At 56.7% G+C, this 20,219-nt stretch overlaps 1 protein-coding gene across 1 annotated transcript in view; it reads right to left on the bottom strand.

The window, feature by feature from the left end:
* The window catches only part of PRKAR1B (protein kinase cAMP-dependent type I regulatory subunit beta), a 121,150-nt gene that overhangs the window by 34,784 nt on the left and 66,147 nt on the right, over window positions 1–20,219 (bottom strand). The window contains exons 4-5 of the mRNA XM_069485868.1: window positions 9,018–9,079; window positions 8,638–8,684 (exon numbers count right to left, since the gene is read on the bottom strand). Coding sequence (XP_069341969.1) covers window positions 8,638–8,684; window positions 9,018–9,079 — 109 coding nt within the window. The remainder of the gene's footprint in view (window positions 1–8,637; window positions 8,685–9,017; window positions 9,080–20,219) is intronic.

Raw genomic sequence — 20,219 nt, 5'->3', positions numbered from 1 at the left:
TGGCACCCACGTTGGTGCTCTGTCCCTCACGTGCGCTGAGCACCCCACCCTGCCTTCTCCACTCGCCCATTGCCCCTTTGTCTCCCGCCACCCATGAACCCCTGAGGACCCTGGTTCCCGTCCCCCGGCACATGCTGCTGTGGCCACAAGGAGCCAAGCCAACCGTCTCGGGACAAACACTTCCCTCCCCGGGAGCGGCACCCAAGCTCCCCGGGCCTGGAGTGTGGACAGGAGCCCTCCGGCTGGGCCCTGCTGCCGAGCGGGGCCAGGAAGGGGCCAGGACAAGATTCCCTTTCAGGCTGCGAGGGCCGACGCCCCGCACAGCGTGCCACTATGCACTGACCGCGCACGGCCGCATCCGTGCACGAATGGGGCAGATTGTTCATTATACAGGGACGGTGCAGCTCTGGCTACTATGACTTGACACAATTCAGTCTTTATCCCTCCCTGTGTCAATGAGCTTGAAGAATAGTTCCCATTGGCAAAACCGTTCCCATTGGGTGCGTATCGGGAAAGAATGGATGGCCATGAATCATTCAATAAGTCGATTCTTACTGAAATCAATGACTCATTATCTGGGTAAGAACCGATGCACAGAGTTTTCTATCGGGAAGAAAACGCCACGCAGGTGATAACTCCCGAATCAGCACAGAGAGGGCAGCTGTGCCAAGCAGAGTCCCCTGCGGAGTCTGTGGCCCCCACCCGGCCAGTCCAGGCTCCGCGTTCCTGGAGGGAGGCTGAGCAGCTCCGGCCTCAGGGCAGGAGAAATGCAGCATCCCCTCCATGCCCCTCAAGGCTCCAGGAGACAAGTGTCCTCCCCAGAGCGGGGTGAGCCCCCCAGACACGGAGGGACACGTGGAGGGAGGGTCTGCCATCCCAGAGTTTTTGGGGTGAAGGGACCTCAGAGCGCGTCCTCTGGAACGTCTGCCTTTTGTTTCTCACAGGGGACCCAGAGCCTGGGGACGGCAGTCAGTGGCCTGGGCACGGCCAGGTCCCTGTCTTGCAGCCGACACTCCCACTGTGCCTGTGTTGCTATAGAAACATGGGGGACAACTCGCGAACGTTGACATGCACGACTCTTAGGGTGCAGCTCAGTGAGTCATCACGCTGCTCAGATGGGGTCCCCAAGGACTCCAGACGACCCTCCCCAAAGCCACTCAAGTTAACTGCGGAACTGCAGGCTCACCCTGTTGTCCTCACGCTGTCTGGCCTTCCGGTGGGTGCCGGACTTCAGACCCTAATGTGTCACGTGCCTCGAGCATCCCTGCACCTGACTCACACGCCTGGGGAGGCCTGCGCTGCCCTGGGGGGGGGGGGCACCTGCTGGCTCAGCCTCAGCCGGGGCTGCTCCACCCCGTTCTCCAGCAGCCGCACCCACAGCACCCCCAGGACCCATCACACTCTGTTCCAATGCCGAGACCTCTCGCTGAGTCGTGAAACAACGTGGGCTCAGGGGTTGGGAGGTTTGCTTGACACAGGAGTGTCTAGGGAGGCAGATGGCAGTGGCGTGTGCCCAGGGGCGTGGGCAGACCTCTCCCCTTTGCACCTTAGGGGACGGAGGAAGCCACCCCCTGGAACAGCTGCCCCGGGCAGGGGGCAGGACACCCCACCACCCGCCAAAGAGCACAAGGGCCCCTAGAACAGAGGAAGGTGCATCTTAGCAGAGCCAGCCTGGGCAGCTGCACCCCCGCTTTCCTGGGGCACATCCTCAAGGAGTGAGGGCCACTCCTGCAGAGCCAGACCAGGGGGAGCGGGCTCAGGACGCCCTTCCGTAAGGACCTCCTTCCTCCGCCTCCGAGAGCTCCCTCTGCGGTGTCAGAGAAAGCCATTGTGCAGCCCCTGCGGACAGCCCAGGGCCACGCTGGCCCCAGAGGACAAAGGGCCATCCTTCTCAGGACACTGGCCTCTGTCACCGCTCCACGCAGCGCGGGCCCCACCCCAGCTGGTACGCAAAGGGGCTACTTCTTGTTTTGTTTCATTTTTGTGTTTTCTTCTTTTAAAAGAAAAATGGTGGGGGCCCCTGGGGCTACATTTATGCCCCGCCAGGGACTGCAGTTTCTCACGGAGCTCCCGCCGGCCACTCTGTATCCCCTCCTCCACTGACCCCCTCAGCGCTGACTGAGCACCCCGTCCCACACGGCTCCACGCTGGGGGGAATTCCTGTCCCTGGGGGACGTGCTTGACCGGCAGCGAGACGGGCCGCAGGCTAACGCCAGCACAAACACACGCTCATTGTGAACCACGAAGACCCAGGGAGACAGCGGGAAGCAGCGTCCGTCCGGGGAAAGGGCGGCTGGAGGCTGCTCAGAGAGGACCTTTCCTGGGGGAGTTTTGGCTGGATGAGGAAGACGTGTGGGGAGAGAGCTGGAGGCAGAGTGTCAGTGTGTGCCAAGCCCCTGGGGCAGGGTTGAATTGGGGGTACCGGGTATGGCAGGAGTCGGGCGGGGGCAGACACCAAACGCAGCAGGAGAGGGACCCACCTCGAAGGCCGGGGAGGAGGGAAGGGCCCGGTGTTCCTCCTGAAGGCAGTGGGAAGGCAAAGCTCCCTGGGGGCAGGTGGGGACGGCCGGGTGGCCAGAGGGGCGCAGGGAGGGAGGCGGGAGACCCTGGGGGACCAGCTGCGCTGCATCCCTGAGCCAGGTACAAATGCAGGTTCCTGGGCCCACCTGACTCCTGACTATTTCAGCAGATTACACACACCAGCTTGGGCAGCACCATGCAGACGGCAGGGGACGGCTCCAGAGACAGACAGGGGCCCGGTCAGGTGGCCTCGGTGCCTGCATAACAGCATCAGGGCCCCAAGGGCCATAGGAGTCCCACCAGTGCCGGGACCCCACCTGGCCATGCTTACCTCCAAAACCGGGAGTGTTGGAGGGTCCAGGAGGGGCTGGGGTGCCCAGGCCGCCTGAGGCTGGGGATCTGGCCTCTGCCCCATGACAGCGCTGAGCCGACTTGCCGAGGCCAGGCAAGGACGGGCTGCAGCTGGTGACCAGGCTGCTGTCTGTGCCCGGTGAAGTGCTAAGCAAAGGCCAGCGGTCCCTCTCCTGCCACCTGCTGAGGCTCCCACAGACAGCACGAGGTCGGCGCCAGGTCCAGGCAGGCCAGCGTCCCCACTGCCATCCATGTGCCCACTGCCTGGCCACCTGCCCCTCTCTACTCCTACTCACGCTGCACTTCCCGCCTCGACCCCAGCCCCACCTCAGCTTGCGTCAGCCCAGGGCACCTCCACTGCCAGAGCCACCCCCAACCCCCGAGGCTTCTGTGGGCTGCATCTGGACCATTCCTCCGGGTGGTTCCCAATCCACCATGGCCCCATCTCCCCACCGAGATCACATGCAGAACAAGGCTCCAGAAGGCAGGATTTAGTGGGGACCCTGAACTCAAATCTGACCTCCCTGTGGACCCTTCTTAAACTCCGTTGTTCCTCCTGAAAATGAATCCTGCAGGGTCTGTCTGAGCACATGGCCGTGTGGGGAGGCCCTGGGCCATCTCCCCAGCCCCAGGCACACCCAGCAGGCTGCACCAACACGGCCTGTGCCCACAGCCGGCCACCAGGACCTCAGCATAGAATGAAAAGAGCTGTGAGGGGCCCCTGGGCGCATTTCATGGGTAAAGTGATGCTGGAAGACCCCCCAGGTGCTACAGAAAAACTTCACAGCCAGCTCTGGGCCACAGGTCACACCGCCCCAGAAAAATGGCACATTCAAAGGCAGCACCCTGAGAACAGACTGATATTCACGGTCACAGCAGCCAAAGGTAGGAGACCCCAGCGTCCACGACAGATAAACAGAGCGTGGTATCTGCACACGATGGAATATTACTCAGCCTTAAAAAGGAAGGACATTCTGACACACTCCAGCCAGGATGAACCTTACGGACACCACTCAGTGAAACAAGCCAGGCACGAAAGACAGATCCTGCGTCATTCCAGGCCCCGCGGGCCCCAGAGGAGTCAAGCGCACAGAGACAGAAAGCAGGATGGGGGTGCCAGGGCTGGGGAGGGGTGGGGTTAGGGTTTCACGCGGACAGAGTCCTAGAGGTGACAATGGTGATGGTTGCACAGCAATGTGCTTAATGCCCCGAACCGCACTCCTCGTGATGGCTAGAATGATAAATGTTGCGTGCAGTTTGTCACCATTGAAACACTCACACAAAGCACCACCGGCCGTGATCACAGGCCCAGCTCCTGGTGGGGGGCCCCAAGCTGCCCAGGGCGGCACCTCATTCCAGACCCTGGAGCCCCCAGACATTCTGTGCAAAACCAAACAGGAGGGAGGCGGAAGCTTGCAGCCAGCAGGGCCAGGAGAGGCCCCCCACCCCCAGGGTGCACGGGAGGAGGCCTCGGGTAACAAAGGCCTGAGAACAGACGGGAGGGATCCAGTCTCAAACAGGGCTGGAACTAGGTTCTGAGCCCTACAGTCCACAGCTGAGTGTCCTTTTAAGTAGAAATGCTATGTTCCACGAATAAAATAAATTGGAAGATATTTTTATACTTAGAAAAATGGATTATAGCTCTTGGCAACGCGCATACTGCGGCAGGCACTTTCAGACTCTCTGGAAAACCATAATTTAAACCAAACCCGGTGCTGTTGGCATCTGGTCACCTGGCCATCACCCTGGGGCGCCGCCGGTCAGAGGGCAGTGTCCACCCTGCAGAGGGGAGGGTGAGCAGGAAGCCACGCCCAGACCCACCCGTCTGAAGGGCCGGGGCAGGGTCCGCAGTGGGAGGCGGCCTCCACCGGGCCGTGGGCATTTGAGGCAGTAACACCCGTGGTCACCACCCCTCTCCTCCCGTCACCCCCAACAAAGCCGGGATCGGAGCCTTGAACGCTGTCCTCCGTGTCCTGGGCACGTCCATCCCACCGCCCCCGGGAAGGCAGGTTACAGAAAATAAGCAAATAAAATGCGGCCACAGGGCTCCCAGACCCGGGACCTGACGGGGCTGCCCGGGGCTGCCGAGATTCCACCCGGAGCAGTAATAACAGTAATTATTGTAATATATGTCCCATAACTCACCCCAGCCACCCAACATGCCATTTTTTCCTTCCAGATTCCTTACTGAGCATCTTTGATTCCGTTAAATGTGGCCTTCACCCACGCTACCCCGCGTGTTTACCCTGCACCCGAGGGGCCGCCCACATCACAGGAGCACCCTCCACGCGGCTCCTGCACCCGCCACGCCCGGCCCCGCCGGGCACTCCCTGCCGCCCACCCCGTCCGGCTGGGATCTGAGGACACTGATGAAGGTGGCTGGTGTTCCCGCCGCGGCGGGGCAGCGAGGGCCCGGCACACCCCTTCACAGACGGCCCATAAGTCACAGCCTGAGCCGTCGGGGGCTCGGGGCCCGGCTGTGCCCGCTGAGGCTGTAGCCAGGAAGCAGGCATCCGCCCACAGAGCCCAGACATCCCGCCCGCTAGCGCCGGGGTCCAGCCAGGGGCTTAAGGCAGCCTTTGTACCTGAACCCGCGGCCCGGCAGGGGGAGGGCCGTGGGGGGTGCCTGGATCTGCCAGGACAATATATTTGGGGAACTCCAGTTACGCGGAGGTGACTTCACTCTTTCCCTTCACAAAATTGCCTCCACACGTCCCTGGGCTTGGAGGGGAGCCAGCCGCAGCCCTGCGCCTGAGGCACGGGACGGACGTCTGCAGGAAGGCGGGTGACTGCCCCGACCCCCATGGCGCGGGGCTTGGCCGTCTCCAGGGGCCCTGCTCTGAAGGAGCTCACGGCCCGGGGGAGGGGGAGGGGAGGTCAGCTTGTGAAGGAGGGTCACAGTCTGCCCCGGGGGTGCTGTCCTGCAAGGAAGGTGGGGAGAAGAGGCGAGAGTGGGGTGGGTCGGCAGGGGCTCCACAAAAAGCAGGGACAGCCAGCGTCAAGGCCAGGACACTCCAGGGTGGGCAGGACAGCACCCACCCTACTCCGGCAGCCCTGGGCGCCGGCCTATGGGACAGTCCCCTAAGCAGTCCCAGGCCCACTGGGCCCAGGGCACGGTGGCGCCAGCCTCTCTTGTCCTCACTCCTCCTGGGATTAGCAGTATGTGTGCTGGGGACACAAGACGGGGTGGGGGCGGACGTTCTGCTAACGAGGGTGGCCAGGAGGTGGCAAGTGGGAACAGGTGCATTAGCGGGAACAGGGGGGCAGAGAACAACAGACAGAGCCCCCTCCCCACACAGAGCAGGTGTGGGGAAGGCAGCCCTCTGCCCAAACGCTCTTGTGGCACCTGCAGGGCCCGACCTGGGGCCCACAACCTGTTCCTTCCTCCGTGTCGGGGGAGATGGTGGAGGACGAAGCCCATGGATTCAGAACCCCCTGGGGCCACCTCAGCACCTCATTTATGCTCTAAGCTCTGATGACACAATTGGCACTTGGGCAATATCTTTGGAATCGAATTAGAAGATGTGCATTATTTTGTGAACACAGAAGAGGGGGAAGGAAAGGCCAAGCCGAGACCCACAGGGCCCAGTCTGACTGGGGGGGCCGGTGCTTGGTCACTAGCTGAGCTTAGTGTTCATCAAAGCTGGGCAGCAGACAGATGGGTTGAGTCCTCTGGGGTCTTGAAGGGTGCATAGGAGTTTGGGAGGCAGAGCAGGAACAAGAACAGAGAGGACAGGAGGCCACTGAGTCGCACCTCTGCCGATTTCCTTTTCCCCGAGCATCTCCCCCATCAAGCTGCGGCCCCGGACCCAGGGCAGGCTGCATCCTGCCGTCATGAGTACACGCCGGGCAACGCGGGGCACAACGCCGGCACTCAACACCCGGAAGGAGACGGGGGAGGGGAGGTTCCAGAATCCTGATCAATTGGGGGCCGAGTGTGTGTGGTGGAAAAGGAGCCAGAGCCATAAATAGGCGGCAGGGCCATGGACATGAATTGGGGACAGGCCACTCCCCCTTTACCCCCAGGCCAACCCCACCCCAGCCGCTAGCAGCTGAGCCGACTGCCAGCCCTGCCCCCCCAAGGCCTGGGTGTCGGCACCTCCTGGGACAGCCCCAGGCCCAGGGACAGGCCCGGCTGGGACGCTGGCCGCATCCTCCTCTGTCTTCTCTACTTCCTGGGCTGGGTTTTTTTTTAAACCCAAAGCGAAGCCAACAGGAGATGATTCTGTGGCCGGCCGGGCAGCTGAGCCCAGGGTCAGAACCGCCGCCCCGCCTGCCCGCCGTCCTTCCTCCACACTTCCTCTGCGGCCTGGGCAGCCCCTGGGGCTTTTGGCTCCTGCCTCAGTTTCCTTCCCTAGGGGAGACAGGTGCACCCCTACCCCCACGCAAAGTCTGCCCAGAGCCTGGCCCGGGCCAAGCCTGTGGGCTCCAGCTCAGGAAAGGGCGCGCCGTGGCCCAGAGAAACCTGGACTTTCTCCGCCTGACCGGGCCGGGCCTCGGGCCGTTCTGCGCGTGCCCCTCGCGGGAGGTGGGAACCGTGAGTCATTTCCTGTGCTGGCAGCTCCGGAAGCGGAGTGGGTCTGCTCAGGTTCCCAGAAGTGCGGCGGCGATGGGGACGCAGACGGGCTGCCCGGGAAATGAGTAAATGCCCTCCCGAAATAGCCGGGACTGGATAGGGGCGCAGAGCGCAAGGCCAAGCCCTGAAATAGCTCGTCCCACGGCAGCTGGGGGTGCAGAGAAGGGCATGGGGCCCTGTGTCAGCCTCCCAGACCCAGAGGTGACTCAGGCCAGCCCAGGTGAGCGTCTGAGGCCTCACGGACCCCAAAACAGAAACGGTCACAGGAACAAGCGCCTGATAAACTGCGCTGCAGCCTACGGCGGGAGCATGCGGGGGCCACGGAGAAGCCGGGAGGCGGGATGTGTCCACTGGCAACCAGTGACAATTAAGCAGAGACCGAGGAGAAGCGAATGGTGACAACAACGAGGGTGGGACGGGGGTCCCCGTACTGACAGAGGTCCCGGGGCAGCGAAGTACCAGGTGGATTCCAGGATCTGGGAACAACAGGGTCACTCTGGCCCCTCTTGCCCGTCACGCCAGAGGCTCAGGCCTATTTCAGAAAGAGACAAACCCACGAAGGGTTCCAGCGAGAGATGGGTGCAACCAGCTCGGCACAACCAAGGTCCCTGGTGCTGTGTGGACAGCAGCCTGCAGGGCAGGAGCCCAGCGAGGGACCTGGACCCTGACGGCCGGGGAGGCAGAAGGAGCCCAAGGTGGGGTCTCCTGAGGAGGGGAAGCTTCTCCTTCCGAAACAGCAGGAGCCCGTGGATAAAAGTGTGGGTCTCTCGCTCCTGAGACAGGTGTAAGCAGGAGAAACCAATGTTCTGGAAGCTTCGAGCTCACGAAGCAGAACGCTGGGTGAAGGCAGAGGTCGCCTGGTCGTGGACTTGGGGGTCTGTAAGCACGAGCGTTAGCACCTAACGGGGGTGGTGAGTGTGCAGCACCCGCGCAGCGCAAGTCAAACAGGAACGGCGGCTGCAGCCCGCACCTGCCGGCCGCCACCCTCACGCCACACCGCGCTTTGGATATTTTTATAGTATCCCTTAAATGGCACGCGCTGCCCCTCTGGACTAAAACATTAGAAACATCCCTCGGAAAGACGAGCTTGTAGACCCGGGCTCGGTAGCGACCTAGAGCTGCACTGAGCATCACATCTTCCAGCCGGACCCGGAAAGAGGGATTTTCCAAAGATAGCAAGTAATACTCACATCCACCTCTCCTTGGTCAATCACGTAGAAATTATCCCCTTCGTTCCCTGTTAACAAAAGAAAAAGGACAGCAGATGTATGCCGCAAGAGTACATCAAGACAATAAGTTACAGTGTTTTTTTCTTTTTCTTGCAAACAACTTTTGCAACACTGTCTTCTAGACCGTGTGCAAGACAGACCCTGGGTCCCACCAATATTTTTTTAATGACAAGAAGATGATGGAAACATATCAAGTTAACTTGTTAAACAGACTGTTCTTGAGTTTCATCAGTCAATTTTCTCAAGGATAGACAGTGAAGGTTTTATGCTAATATACATTTTTAAGTACATAGTCTGTTTTTTCCCACGGGCTTTGATGCAGATGAGAAGGCAGAACATACCTTGCTGTATAACCGTCTCCCCAGCGATGTGCGTGACGGGGAACATGGCGTCGAAGATGTCACTGAAAGACAAGACACGACACATTAGTGACTGCAGGAGTCACAGGCGCTTCGAAGCCGCCTCTCTCGACTCGACACGCAAACACGCAAGCCGCATGCTCCCCAGCTCACAGTCTCGTTCCCATCAATTCAGTCACCAGGAAAAATGAGAAAAGGTAAAAGAAAAAAATTAAAATCCTTCACAACCTGGCTGTCCAGAGATAACCGCCGCCAGCCCTCGGCACACAACCTTCCCGACCCACTTCTGTCCCGTGCGCAGATGTGTCTGCTGCTTTGGTTTTCACAGAAGGGGGATCACACTACACACACTTTTGGGCTCCACTTCAAAAACCAAAAGTAACAATAGATTGTGAACGTTTCTCATGTCAGAAAATACAATTCTACTGCGATAGGACAATCAGATGATATGTTTTTTACTTTTTTTTTTCCTTCTTTTCACTTTTCCTCAAAGGAGTGTCCCTGGACTCTTGATGCGGGAACGAGATGAGGTTCTGGCCTCTCTAGACAGAAAGCCCAGGCCTCTCTACAGCTCGAGCCGCCGCGGAGGCCAGCGAGGCTGACGCTTGGAGGCTGTGCACCCGGGCAGCCCGGCCCTTCAGTTTTCTAAATTCGGATGTGAAATGGACGATGCAGACAGACCCAAGGGCGGTGAGGAGGAGACGGGGCACCCCCAAGCTGGCACCTGTTGGTCGGGAAGGGCAGGTGCACCTGTCCCAGAATCCTTTGCCGTGCTGGGCCTGCAACCAGAACGCTGATGTCAGGGACACTCCAGTCACACTCCTAAGATGCAGCAACTACCACTGGGGACCAGGTGTCCCCGAGGGCTCCGACAGCGGGGCTGGAGACCCCAGATAGGGAGTGTATCATGTTGTGATGCTCCGAGGGTAGCTTCCTGCCTGTCCTGACTACGTAAAAAGAACATGCCTAGAAACCTTCGCCGCCTGGGAAAGTAGAGGTGAAGGTCAGAGGACCCGCAGGTACTCGTGACAGCTGGGTCTGCTTAGCCTCCTAGAAGCAAAGGCAGAATCAAAGATCCAGACGGCCCTGTGCCCTCCTGCCTCCCAGGGCTGGGATATATATAAATAGGAAACTCAAAATAGCGGTTGTTTCCTCTCTATTTAAAACATGCTTCTTTTCTAAGTTCTCGTTCCCAAGTTCACTAACTCAGCTTCCTGTTTCCTGCGTTCTCTCGGGAGGAGGGCGTCGCCCGGAGGGTCCCGTGGGCAGAGGGCCTGTGGGCAGGTCTGCGGGGCCTCCCCTTCCCTCCCTCCCTGGGTGGCGGGGACCTGGTCCAGCTGCCCCCAAGCCCTGCCCCGGCATCTGGACCCCCGGCAGGGATGTTTCCTGACCACAGCATCCTGGGTGTCTGGGGGAGCCATCCTGGCACTGTTTTTAAACTGCATTTCTTCAAAACCACAAAATAAGGGTTCTCAGAATGAAAGATCTTTAAGAAATGATTTTACAATTCCTCTCTCTTTTCTAAAGCATTTCAACATATAATGGTAAAATACTTTCAAAAATGCCATCACTAATCACACAGGCACTGCGTACCCACGCCCACCCTGCTTGGGCAGATGTGGACATCTCTCCTGGAAAGGCATCGCAGAGACAGCTGCAGCCCCCGGGTGCGGGGAAAGCTCACGATGTGTCGTCACTTCACACGTGTGTGTCCAGGGAAGGGGCTGCTACCACGTGGCTTCTTTATCACTGACATCATGGCAGCTTGTGCAACTCTACTCCCCTCGACTCGTTTTCTGAAACGCATCTAGGTGACAACGCAGATCTAGTGAGCTCTACCCACTGCCTGGTGCCCTTTGCTTGAATAACCTCGGTTCCTCCGTCCATTCCTGCCCAGAAGGACATGCAAAGTGTCCCCGCGTTTCTGCAGTCACAGACTGGGCCGTGACAAACATCACAGATTCCCCAAGGTTGGCAGATAACAGTGACTGCACCCTCATCTTTGGGACTGATACTTCACTTGTGCACTCCTACTTGGGCCTGAGCGGAAGCAGGGGGTGGCCAAAACCTACCCAAGCCACTGCCTGTCCTGGTGCCTCTGCCTCCTGCAGCACCTCCGTCCTTGTGCTGCTCACCTGCTGGTGATGGTTTCCTGACTTCCTGCCTCCCCTAGCTGAGTGTGAGTTCTGAGAATGAAGACCATGGGCTCGCTGCAGTCTGCTGCCCAGGGCCCACCCAGGCCTGACTCAGCAGATCCTTGGTACAGCATGGGTGGACAGGTGGGTAAACAAGTGGATGGATAGATAGGTGGATGGGTAGATGGATGGATGGGTGGGTGGATAGATGATTGGATAGATAGATAGGTGGACAGGTAGATGGGTAGATGGATGAATGGGTGGGTGGATAGGTGGATGGTGGGGTAGATGGATGGATGGATGGATAGGTAGATGGATGGATGGATGGTGGGTGGGTGGGTGGATGAATGGATGGGTGGATGGGTGGGTGGATCATGGGTAGATGGATGGATGGATAGATACGTGGATGGGTGGATGGATGGATAGGTGAGTGGATGAATGGATGGGTGGATGGATGGATGGATGGGTGGGTGGATGGATGGATGGGTGGGTGGATCATGGGTAGATGGATGGGTAGGTGGATGGGTGGACGGATGGATGGATGGATGGTGGGTGGGTGGATGGATGAGTGGGCAGATGGATAAACTGACAGTTGAATGGATGAGAGGAAGGAAGGAAGGAAAGTGAGGGGGAAGACAGATGGCGGGGTGGATGGCTGGAAGGATGGCACAGCCTTTCTCTGAGTACTTGCAGCAAATAACAAAAGCTGGTGGAGTGACTGCCCTTTGGACAATCAGTTCCACATTTAGAAACTTAAACAACTGGATAAACATGAAAAGATGTATGTATAATGATATTCACTGAAGCACTACTTATGTTAGACCAAAAAAAAAAAAAAAACCCGAAAATGTACAAGAGAGGATTTATTAAATAAATCACAGTACTTCCAAATAATATGATATCATGTGGCCACTAAAAATAGTAAGGTAGATACATGTGATAAAGAAAAAAGATGTTCACAATGCTGTCGGTGGAAAAAGTGGTTGATCAAACAGCACAATTTGAAAACACAACAACAACCTAGAAAACCACACCCCACAATGTAACAGCCACTGTGTTGGGGTGCAGAGGGGATGGGAGTTAGGTCATTTTAATATGTCTTTTCTTTTTTTGTTCTTTGATGGCTTATACTGACTCGTATTTTCTAATGTCCTATAACTACCTTACATATCTGTGTATTTTTTTAAAATGAGGCAGTTTGCCATTGGGGAAAACACCACACCTACCGTAAGGGCAGACTTGAGGATTTTAATATTTTTAAAGCAACCAGAAGAGACTCTAGACTTTAAGATGTTAAAACATGCTTTTCCGAGTGCGGTACAGACTCCACTCCTACACGCATACGGAAGCGTGCAGGGCAGAAACCAACAGCTTTGCTCACAGCCAGACACACGTTCAAAAGGCACGTCGAATGATGTGCCAAAGACACCTCCGAATTTATCATACGTGCGCTAATCCTCGTTGCCTCTCATCCAAAGAATTGAAAGCGAGTAATTTGGTGGAACGTTTCGATCTTTAAACATGCTCCAGTATGTACAGAAAGGGCTGGGCCCGCCCAGTGAGGGGCCCGAGACCCGGCACAGGGAGGACAGCACAGCCCGACCCCAACACTGTCCCCGTCATCTTCTCAGAAATGCCGTTTCCTTCCACCCCCCACAGCTCCGGGTTTCCCTGGCCACAGCGAGCGCAGGTTGCGACTTGCACAGGAAACCTCACCCAAGAATATCTTTCCAGAACCGCCCCCACCCCCATCCCACCAAGCACAGCCTTTAAGGACCTTCCCCCAAACCCTGGGGGCGGATCCTGCCAGAGCAGGGGTGGGGGGGGGGTGAGGTCCCCGAAGGGGTGGGCAGTGGATGCCTGTGAAGGTGACTTCGAGGTTCAGGTCAGTGTCGGGGTGTTGAGCACATGGCGGACAGAGGCAGGCTGCATACTACCGGAGGCTCACAGGAGGCCCACGTCTGCCCAGTCCGGCCATCCAGGACTGTGGGCACGTAAAACGCATAACAGCACGTGCTGCGCCATGGTGTGGGATGGTTGAGAGCCCCCTGCCTTCACCAAGATTCATCTGGGTCTTTCGACAAAACTCCCTGCCTGCTGAAGCAATTCTCTTTTAAAATGTTACCAGCTGATCTGAGTCCTCAGGCTTCGCCAAATTCCCTTCACCCACGAGAAAGCATCGTAACATTCTGTCATTTGACCTTCACAACCATAGGACCCCATTGCTGCTCGCACTTTACAGATGGGGAAATTGAGGCTCGGAAAGCTGGGGAGGGTGCAGCTGAGAGCAGAGAGCCCCCCAAGGGCCCATTCCTGCCTCCACACTGGGGGCAGGGGCATGGGCCCCTCGCTGGGCAGGGCAGGGGTGCAGTGCCCAGCACGTACGGACCCCACCCCGTGCGGCCGTGCTCACTGGCAAAACAAAATAACATCTCTCTGGAGAAGCTCTGGGGGCCTGGGAAGGTCAGAGCTGCCCCGACAGAGCTCCCCATGGAGTCCCTGTGGATGGGACAGCCCAGGATCTTCTGGGCAAACCTGGCCACCCCCTGACCCCACCAGGCCGGCCCCAGCTGGTTTTGTTCTCAGCAATCCCGGGACCAGGCAGGGAATGGCATAATCCCAGGGTCTTTCCCAAAACCTGCATCGTTCCAGCCAGTGGGTCTCGTCCTGAGCGAGGCGGCCTGGTCTGAGCCGTGCCCTCGGGTTCCGCAGGTGCAGGCTGTGGCCACCAGACAGCACCTCCTGGCCCCTCCTGGCTGTGGGGTTGTCAGCCCCCCCACGCGCCCCACAGCTTCCAGGCCTGGAACTCCCCCTTTCACACTAACTCTCCGAAGCTGTGGTTTCCCAGCTGTTCCCCAGAATCGATGTTTTCTTTTTTTTTTTTTTTTTTTTTTTTGAGACAGAGTCTCACTTTGTTGCCCGGGCTAGAATGCCGTGGCGTCAGCCTAGCTCACAGCAACCTCAAACTCCTGGACTTAAGCGATCCTACCGCCTCAGCCTCCCGAGTAGCTGGGACTACAGGCATGCGCCGGCTCATTTTTTGTATATATATATTTTTTAGTTGTCCATATAATTTCTTTCTATTTTTAGTAGAGACGGGGTCTCACTCTTGCTCAGGCTGGTCTCGAACTCCTGACCTCGAGCGATCCACCCGCCTCGGCCTCCCAGAGTGCTAGGATTACAGGCATGAGCCACCGCGCCCGCCCCAGAATCGATGTTTTCAAAGGACTCATTCCAGACGACATCTGTCTGTGGGGCCAGAAGGCCTCCAATGAATCCCAACTTGATACATTTTTGAAAAAAAATATGCGAACAGGGACGCACCATCTTGGGCTTTTTATTCCCCATTAAATAAAAGCAGTTTAAATGTGAATCACGGGTAACCTAAGCCCCACCACACAAGTGCCATTTTAAAAGCTAATTCCTGACTTGCAAGCAAATGTCCTGAACACAATCTATTCGTAGGTCACTCCTTGGGACTCAGAGCCGTCTCAGGCCAGCCAGCCAAAGCCCTCCAAGCCCTGCAGGTGAGCACTTGTCACATGGGGCGGATGGGCCTCGCTGTCACTTGCTGTCACCTGGTCAGCCCCAGCAGATCTCCCGGCCTCAGCCCTCTGTCTACCCCCTGTTCTGGCAGGAGACAGAGCCTGGGCCGAGCCCCCAGGTGTGAACAGGGGGCTACCGTGGAAACGGGGTCTTACCTAAATCCCGTCCAGTCAGTCCACCTGCCCCAGAATGAGAAGGGCCTAATAGTTGGAGACCCCGGGTCCCCGGGTAAAATACCAGCTTCCTGCCCGTCAGTCTCTGTGACCCAAGGTCAAACCAGCTGCCAGGGCAGGCGGCCTCCCGGTCAGACCAGGGGGCTGGGGAGGCCAGATGCCCTGAGCTGGGCAGCCCCAGGATGGGTGGGCAGGGCAGCCGCAGGTGGCCCCAAACACCACAGCCCAGCAGAATGGCCCTTGTGGGATCAGGCCACAGGGGATGCTGAGGAACCGCACCCACCCCACCACCCACTATGTCCCTCTCCCCAGAGTAGAACACACATATCCCTGAGGCCAGGGGTCAGAGAGTGTCCTACAAAATGCCATCATGCCTGCGCATAAGGTCAAGAGCAGTCACGGAAAGACCCGCTGCCTGTGCTCCAAAGCAAATCCTCTCACGCCGAGCACTCCCGGAGCATGGGGTCTCTCCGCTGCTTGAGACGCTGCAGCAGGCACCCAGCCCCTGAGGCGCAGAGCCTAGGGCAGACTCCCCACGGCAGATGCAAAGCCCTCCTGGGGCCGGCACAAGGCTTGCCCAGCTGAACGTGCAGCCTCTCAGCAACAGGCTTGCCGGGGAAGCACAGGTACCCACCAACCTGCACAGACGCCCCCAGAGCCCTGCGCTCCTCCCTGAGCTGGGAGTCCTCCAGCCCCAAACCCAGGGCCATGAAGGCTTCCCTTGGCCATCGATCGGCATAGGCAGGGATAACGGAGGCAGGTCCAGGCACCCAGGCTGCAGCTCCATCCACCTGCCCTTGGCCAGGTACCCACTGGGCCTGACAGAACCACAGACCATGCATCTGGCCACACCTGAGTTTTGTGGGACACCCTGTTCCAGCTTCTTTTCTTAAACCTCAAATGCAAATATGTAAGACATTCCTTGACCCGTTCTTGTTTGATTATCCATCTACCTCCCCTCATCCACAGGCAATTGCTCTAAGATGTCTGAGGCATCTCCCTTTGTATGTTTTCTCTTAAGACACAGAATCCCGAGCTGCGTGCACCCTCCCCATGGTATTGTGCTGCAGATTCACACTGTTTCACCTCCACTGACACAGTGCATCCCAGATCGACCCGCTTGGACTGACACGTCTACGCCGTATCTTTGAACCACCGTTTGTTTTCATTAGTATTTCCCTGCAAGCCCTGAGCTGCTTTTCCAGGGCTCACTCACTTGTATTTCCTCTTCTGCAAATTTCCTGTTCACATCCTCTGCCCATCTTGATACTGGGATTGGTATCTTTTTTTCCTGCTGATTTGCAGGAATTCCTTGTGTGTTTTAGAAATTGGTTCTTGTCAGTCGTAGACATGGCAGATATCTGCCTACAGCCGGTCCTCTGTGAACTTTTCTGTGATCCCCTGCATTGAGTAGACAACTTTCACGTAATGTAATCTCGCTGTGCTTTGTGGTTTGTGCCTCGAGAGTACGTCCCCACGACCGAGTGGCGCAACTGTCCACAGCTCTGCTTTGGTCTGCTCGGGCCGCTGTAACAGAGCACCAAGGAAGCTGAGCGGCTTAAACAACTCTGGCCGCTGGAAGTCCAAGGCCAAGGTGTGGCTGACTCGGCTCCTGGTGGGGCCACTTCCTGGCTTGGAGGCCACTGTCCTGCTGTGTCTTTGCTCTGCAGAGGGTGCTCCGGCCCCTCCACACCTCGGAAGGACACTACTAATCCCATCATGGCCCCCACCCCCGGCCCACCCCCGACCCAGTGACCTCCCATGGACCCCACCTCCAAATGCCATCTGCTGGGGGTTGGGCCTGCACCACTTAGATTCAAGCGGGATGGGGGTGGGGCAATTCAGTCCTTAGCAATTACCTTCCGCCATATACATGGTTTCCACTTGCATTTTTAGTCAATCCCATAAAGTGGCGGTCCCCAATCTTTTTGCCACCAGGAACCAGTTTCATGGAAGACAATTTTCCCCCAACCAGTGTGGGTGAGGGAGGAGGCAGAGCTCAGGCGGTGATGCGCGCCCAGGGTTGGGGGGCACAGCCATAGAAGGCTGGTTTTATTTTTCCACAGATGGTCACCCGCTAATCAGCCATCCCAGGTTACACTACAGCACACCACGTGCCAGGCAGTACCCCGGTGTTGTTACGGGATGAACTGCATCCCCCAAAATCTATATATTGGAGTTCTAACTCCAGGACCTCAGAATGAGGCCTCATTTGGAGACCGGGTCATTGCAGTTGTAATCAGCTAAGACGAGGTCACAGGCTCATGCCCCGATCCAGTGCAACTGGCGCCCGCATGGAAGGCAGGGAGAGCGCCGTGTGCAGGGACAGACACTCACAGAGGGAAGAGGCAGTGAAGACACAGGGAGAAGACAGACGTCCACCAGCCACGGAGGGGCCTGGGATGGATCCTTCGGTGCAGTCCTCGGAGGAACCGGCCCTGTCGACAGCCTGATCTTGGGCTTCTGCCTCCAGAGCTGTGCAACAACAGACTTCTGTGGCCAATCCCTCCCGGGCCTGGATACTGTGTCAATGGCAGCCCTAGGAAACTGACAGCATTTTACATGTGGTCGCTCATTTAACTCTCACGACAACCTCGTGACATTTGTCATCACTACTCCAATTAACCTCCTTTACAGGCAGCAGGAGGACTGAGGCACAGAGAGGTTGAGGAACACGTCCAAGGTCACACAGCTAGTAAGTGGTTGTGCTGGGATTCAAAACCGGATGATCTGGCTCCAGAGTCCCTGCTCCCGACCACCTCACAAAACTGCCCCTTTGCAGCATTTGAGCCTCAGGCTCCGCATGCACCGCGTCTCCCTGGGCTGCTCCGCCGCCCCTTCCTGCAGGCACCGCACCCCACTCAAGCTTCTGGGGGGTGAGCCCCTCTCCTTTGCTCTTCTGTTTCACAGATGCTTGGCTATTTGCAAGCTTTATTCTCTCCATTTACATTTCAGCATGTGTTTACCGCCTCCCAGTAACCAGTGTGATGCTAATTGTCACTGCTCTGCACGACAGGTGAATTCCAGGGAGACATTGTCGGGTTCAACCCCCCCATCCGAGCACAGAGACGCCCCTCCATCTATTCAGGTGAGGTTGTGCGTCCAACTTTCCCCTTAGAGTCTCACGAGACCTTTATCAAGTAAGTGCCACTTTTCGGTGGCTGTTGCTCTTGCCAGTGGCACCTTTGTAAGCTGTTCCCCGGTCACGTCCTGCGTCCTCTCCTGCCCACCAGGCCCCACGGCTGCTGCTGGTTTTTTTTTTTTTTTTCCATTGAGAGAGATTCAATATCTTGATTGTGATAGAAAGAAGCCCATATTTTTAAATTAATTCATTTTTAAAACTGACAAATAAAAATTGTATATATTTATGGATCTCTTGGGTTTCTTAGTACTGATTTCTGTAAGCTGAGTTAGCATCAACTGTGAACACTCACAATCCGCCAAGAGTTTTTCTGCTGATTCCGTGTGGTTTACGCAGAGATGGTCACATTTGTCTCCTCTTGTCCCTTCCAAGTCATACTTCTCTTGTTTTTCTTCTCGTATAGCGTCGCCAGGACCCTAAAGCAAAGTCAAACCACGGCAGCGACCACAGCCGTGTCTTGGTCTGTCCCTTAAAGAGCATGTAACCAAAGCTCTTCCATTACGATGCCGCTCTGTGCTGGGCGCACACGCCCTTTACTAAATTAAGCAATTTCCCTTCTATTCTTAGTTGGCTAACACTTTTTTATAATAAATAGTTGTTGAGCTTTATCAAAGTCTTTTTCAACATCTATGTGATGTATCATATGATTTTTCCCCCTACAACCTATGAACGTGGTGATTTACACAGAGTAATCATGGTTGAATCATGCTTGAATTCTGGATAACCCTACTTTTTTTTTTAACGTCTGCATACAGAAGGGCTGAGGCCAAGATGGCATCAGCCTGGATAACCCTACTTGATCAGGATGTGTGCTTTAAAAAAATAAAATGAAAAAAAGCACCCTGTTGGATTTGTTTGGCTATTTAGGATTTTTGCATTTATGTTCAATGGGCCTATACTTTTCCTTGTTTGTCTTGTCCCTGCCAAGCTTTGGGACTAAGATCAAACTGGCCTCATGCACCGAGCTGGCAGCTTTCTCTTGTTTTCTGTTTTCTGGAGTAACCTGAAAAGAGTGAACAGTTTGTCGAAGTTTGACAGAACTTTCCCGTGGGCTGTTAAGAGGGAAGGTCCTCGGTCTCCATCTCTTTGGGATTTTTCTCTCTTCATGTGCCAATGTTGATGCCATTTGCAAAGTGAGCTCCCAACATTTAAAAATTCAGAGAGTTCATAAAATCCAAATTTTTGGCTTTGCTTTGGGAAAAAAAAGAAGGGAGGGAGATCTGGCAACAAGGAGCCTTCAATATCCCAAAGCAAGAATTCCCCCCTTGGTAGGAGCTCAATGTCTGGCGTGGCCACAATCCCCAGGGGTCCCCCATCACCCACCAACTCCTGAGCCCCCAGGATCCCAGATTTGCAACCCCAGGGGCTCCCTGTTCCGTGGGGGTGAGGGAAGCCGAGGTGCGATCACATCGGGGTGGTACAACGCCCAACCTTGCCTGGAGGGACCCAGGGGCTGAGTCTCCAAGGATGAACCCATCTGTGAAGTGGGCATCGCAACACGCCTCCCCTCCCACACCGTGGGGATGATTAACTGAGACCCCGACGCTTGTGAAGCATTTGGCAAAGTAAGGAGTCTTCACGTCAGCAGCTGCTGCGATCATTCCAGGCTCCAACCCCCACGGAGACCCTTCTCCCAGCCCCGCTGAAATGCTCAAACATGTCTCAGGATCCCCCGGGAAGGAGGCAAAAGGAGCATTCTGTGCCCCGATCCCGGCAAGTCTCGTGAGCCTGCTATGGCCTCATTCTTTTTTATGGGCTTACATGACTAATGTATTGTGGAACTGCAGCCGGAGGTGGCCTGACAGGTAAACACCTCCCTGCCCTCACCCCTGCAAAGAGCCCTGTCGAGCAAACAGGTTCAGCCAGTTCTCGGAGCTGTGGCCACCCAAGGGGGAGGGAGCCGCAGCCAGCCAGAGCCTAGCTCAGACCTGAACACCTGGGCCCACCAGGGCTGGGGGCCACAGGGGTGTGGGGGGTGTGGGGGGTGTGGGGTGCGGGGCGGCCAGGGGAGGATCCCAGCACCACACATACCTCCAATCCAACCCCCCAACAATCTGCATTTCTGCATTTTAGAAATGTCCCCTTGAGATTAAAAAAAAGAATTTTTGTGACTTTTAAACAAAGCCATCACGACGCTGACAAGATTCACACACCGGACCATCTCCAGTGACAAAGAAAGCAGACTGAG

The sequence above is a fragment of the Eulemur rufifrons genome, chromosome 14 (assembly GCF_041146395.1).
Source record: "Eulemur rufifrons isolate Redbay chromosome 14, OSU_ERuf_1, whole genome shotgun sequence".
Taxonomy (NCBI): Eukaryota; Metazoa; Chordata; class Mammalia; order Primates; family Lemuridae; genus Eulemur; species Eulemur rufifrons.
Note: the sequence above shows the minus strand (reverse complement) of the source record. Positions and strands in the feature narration are given on the sequence as shown.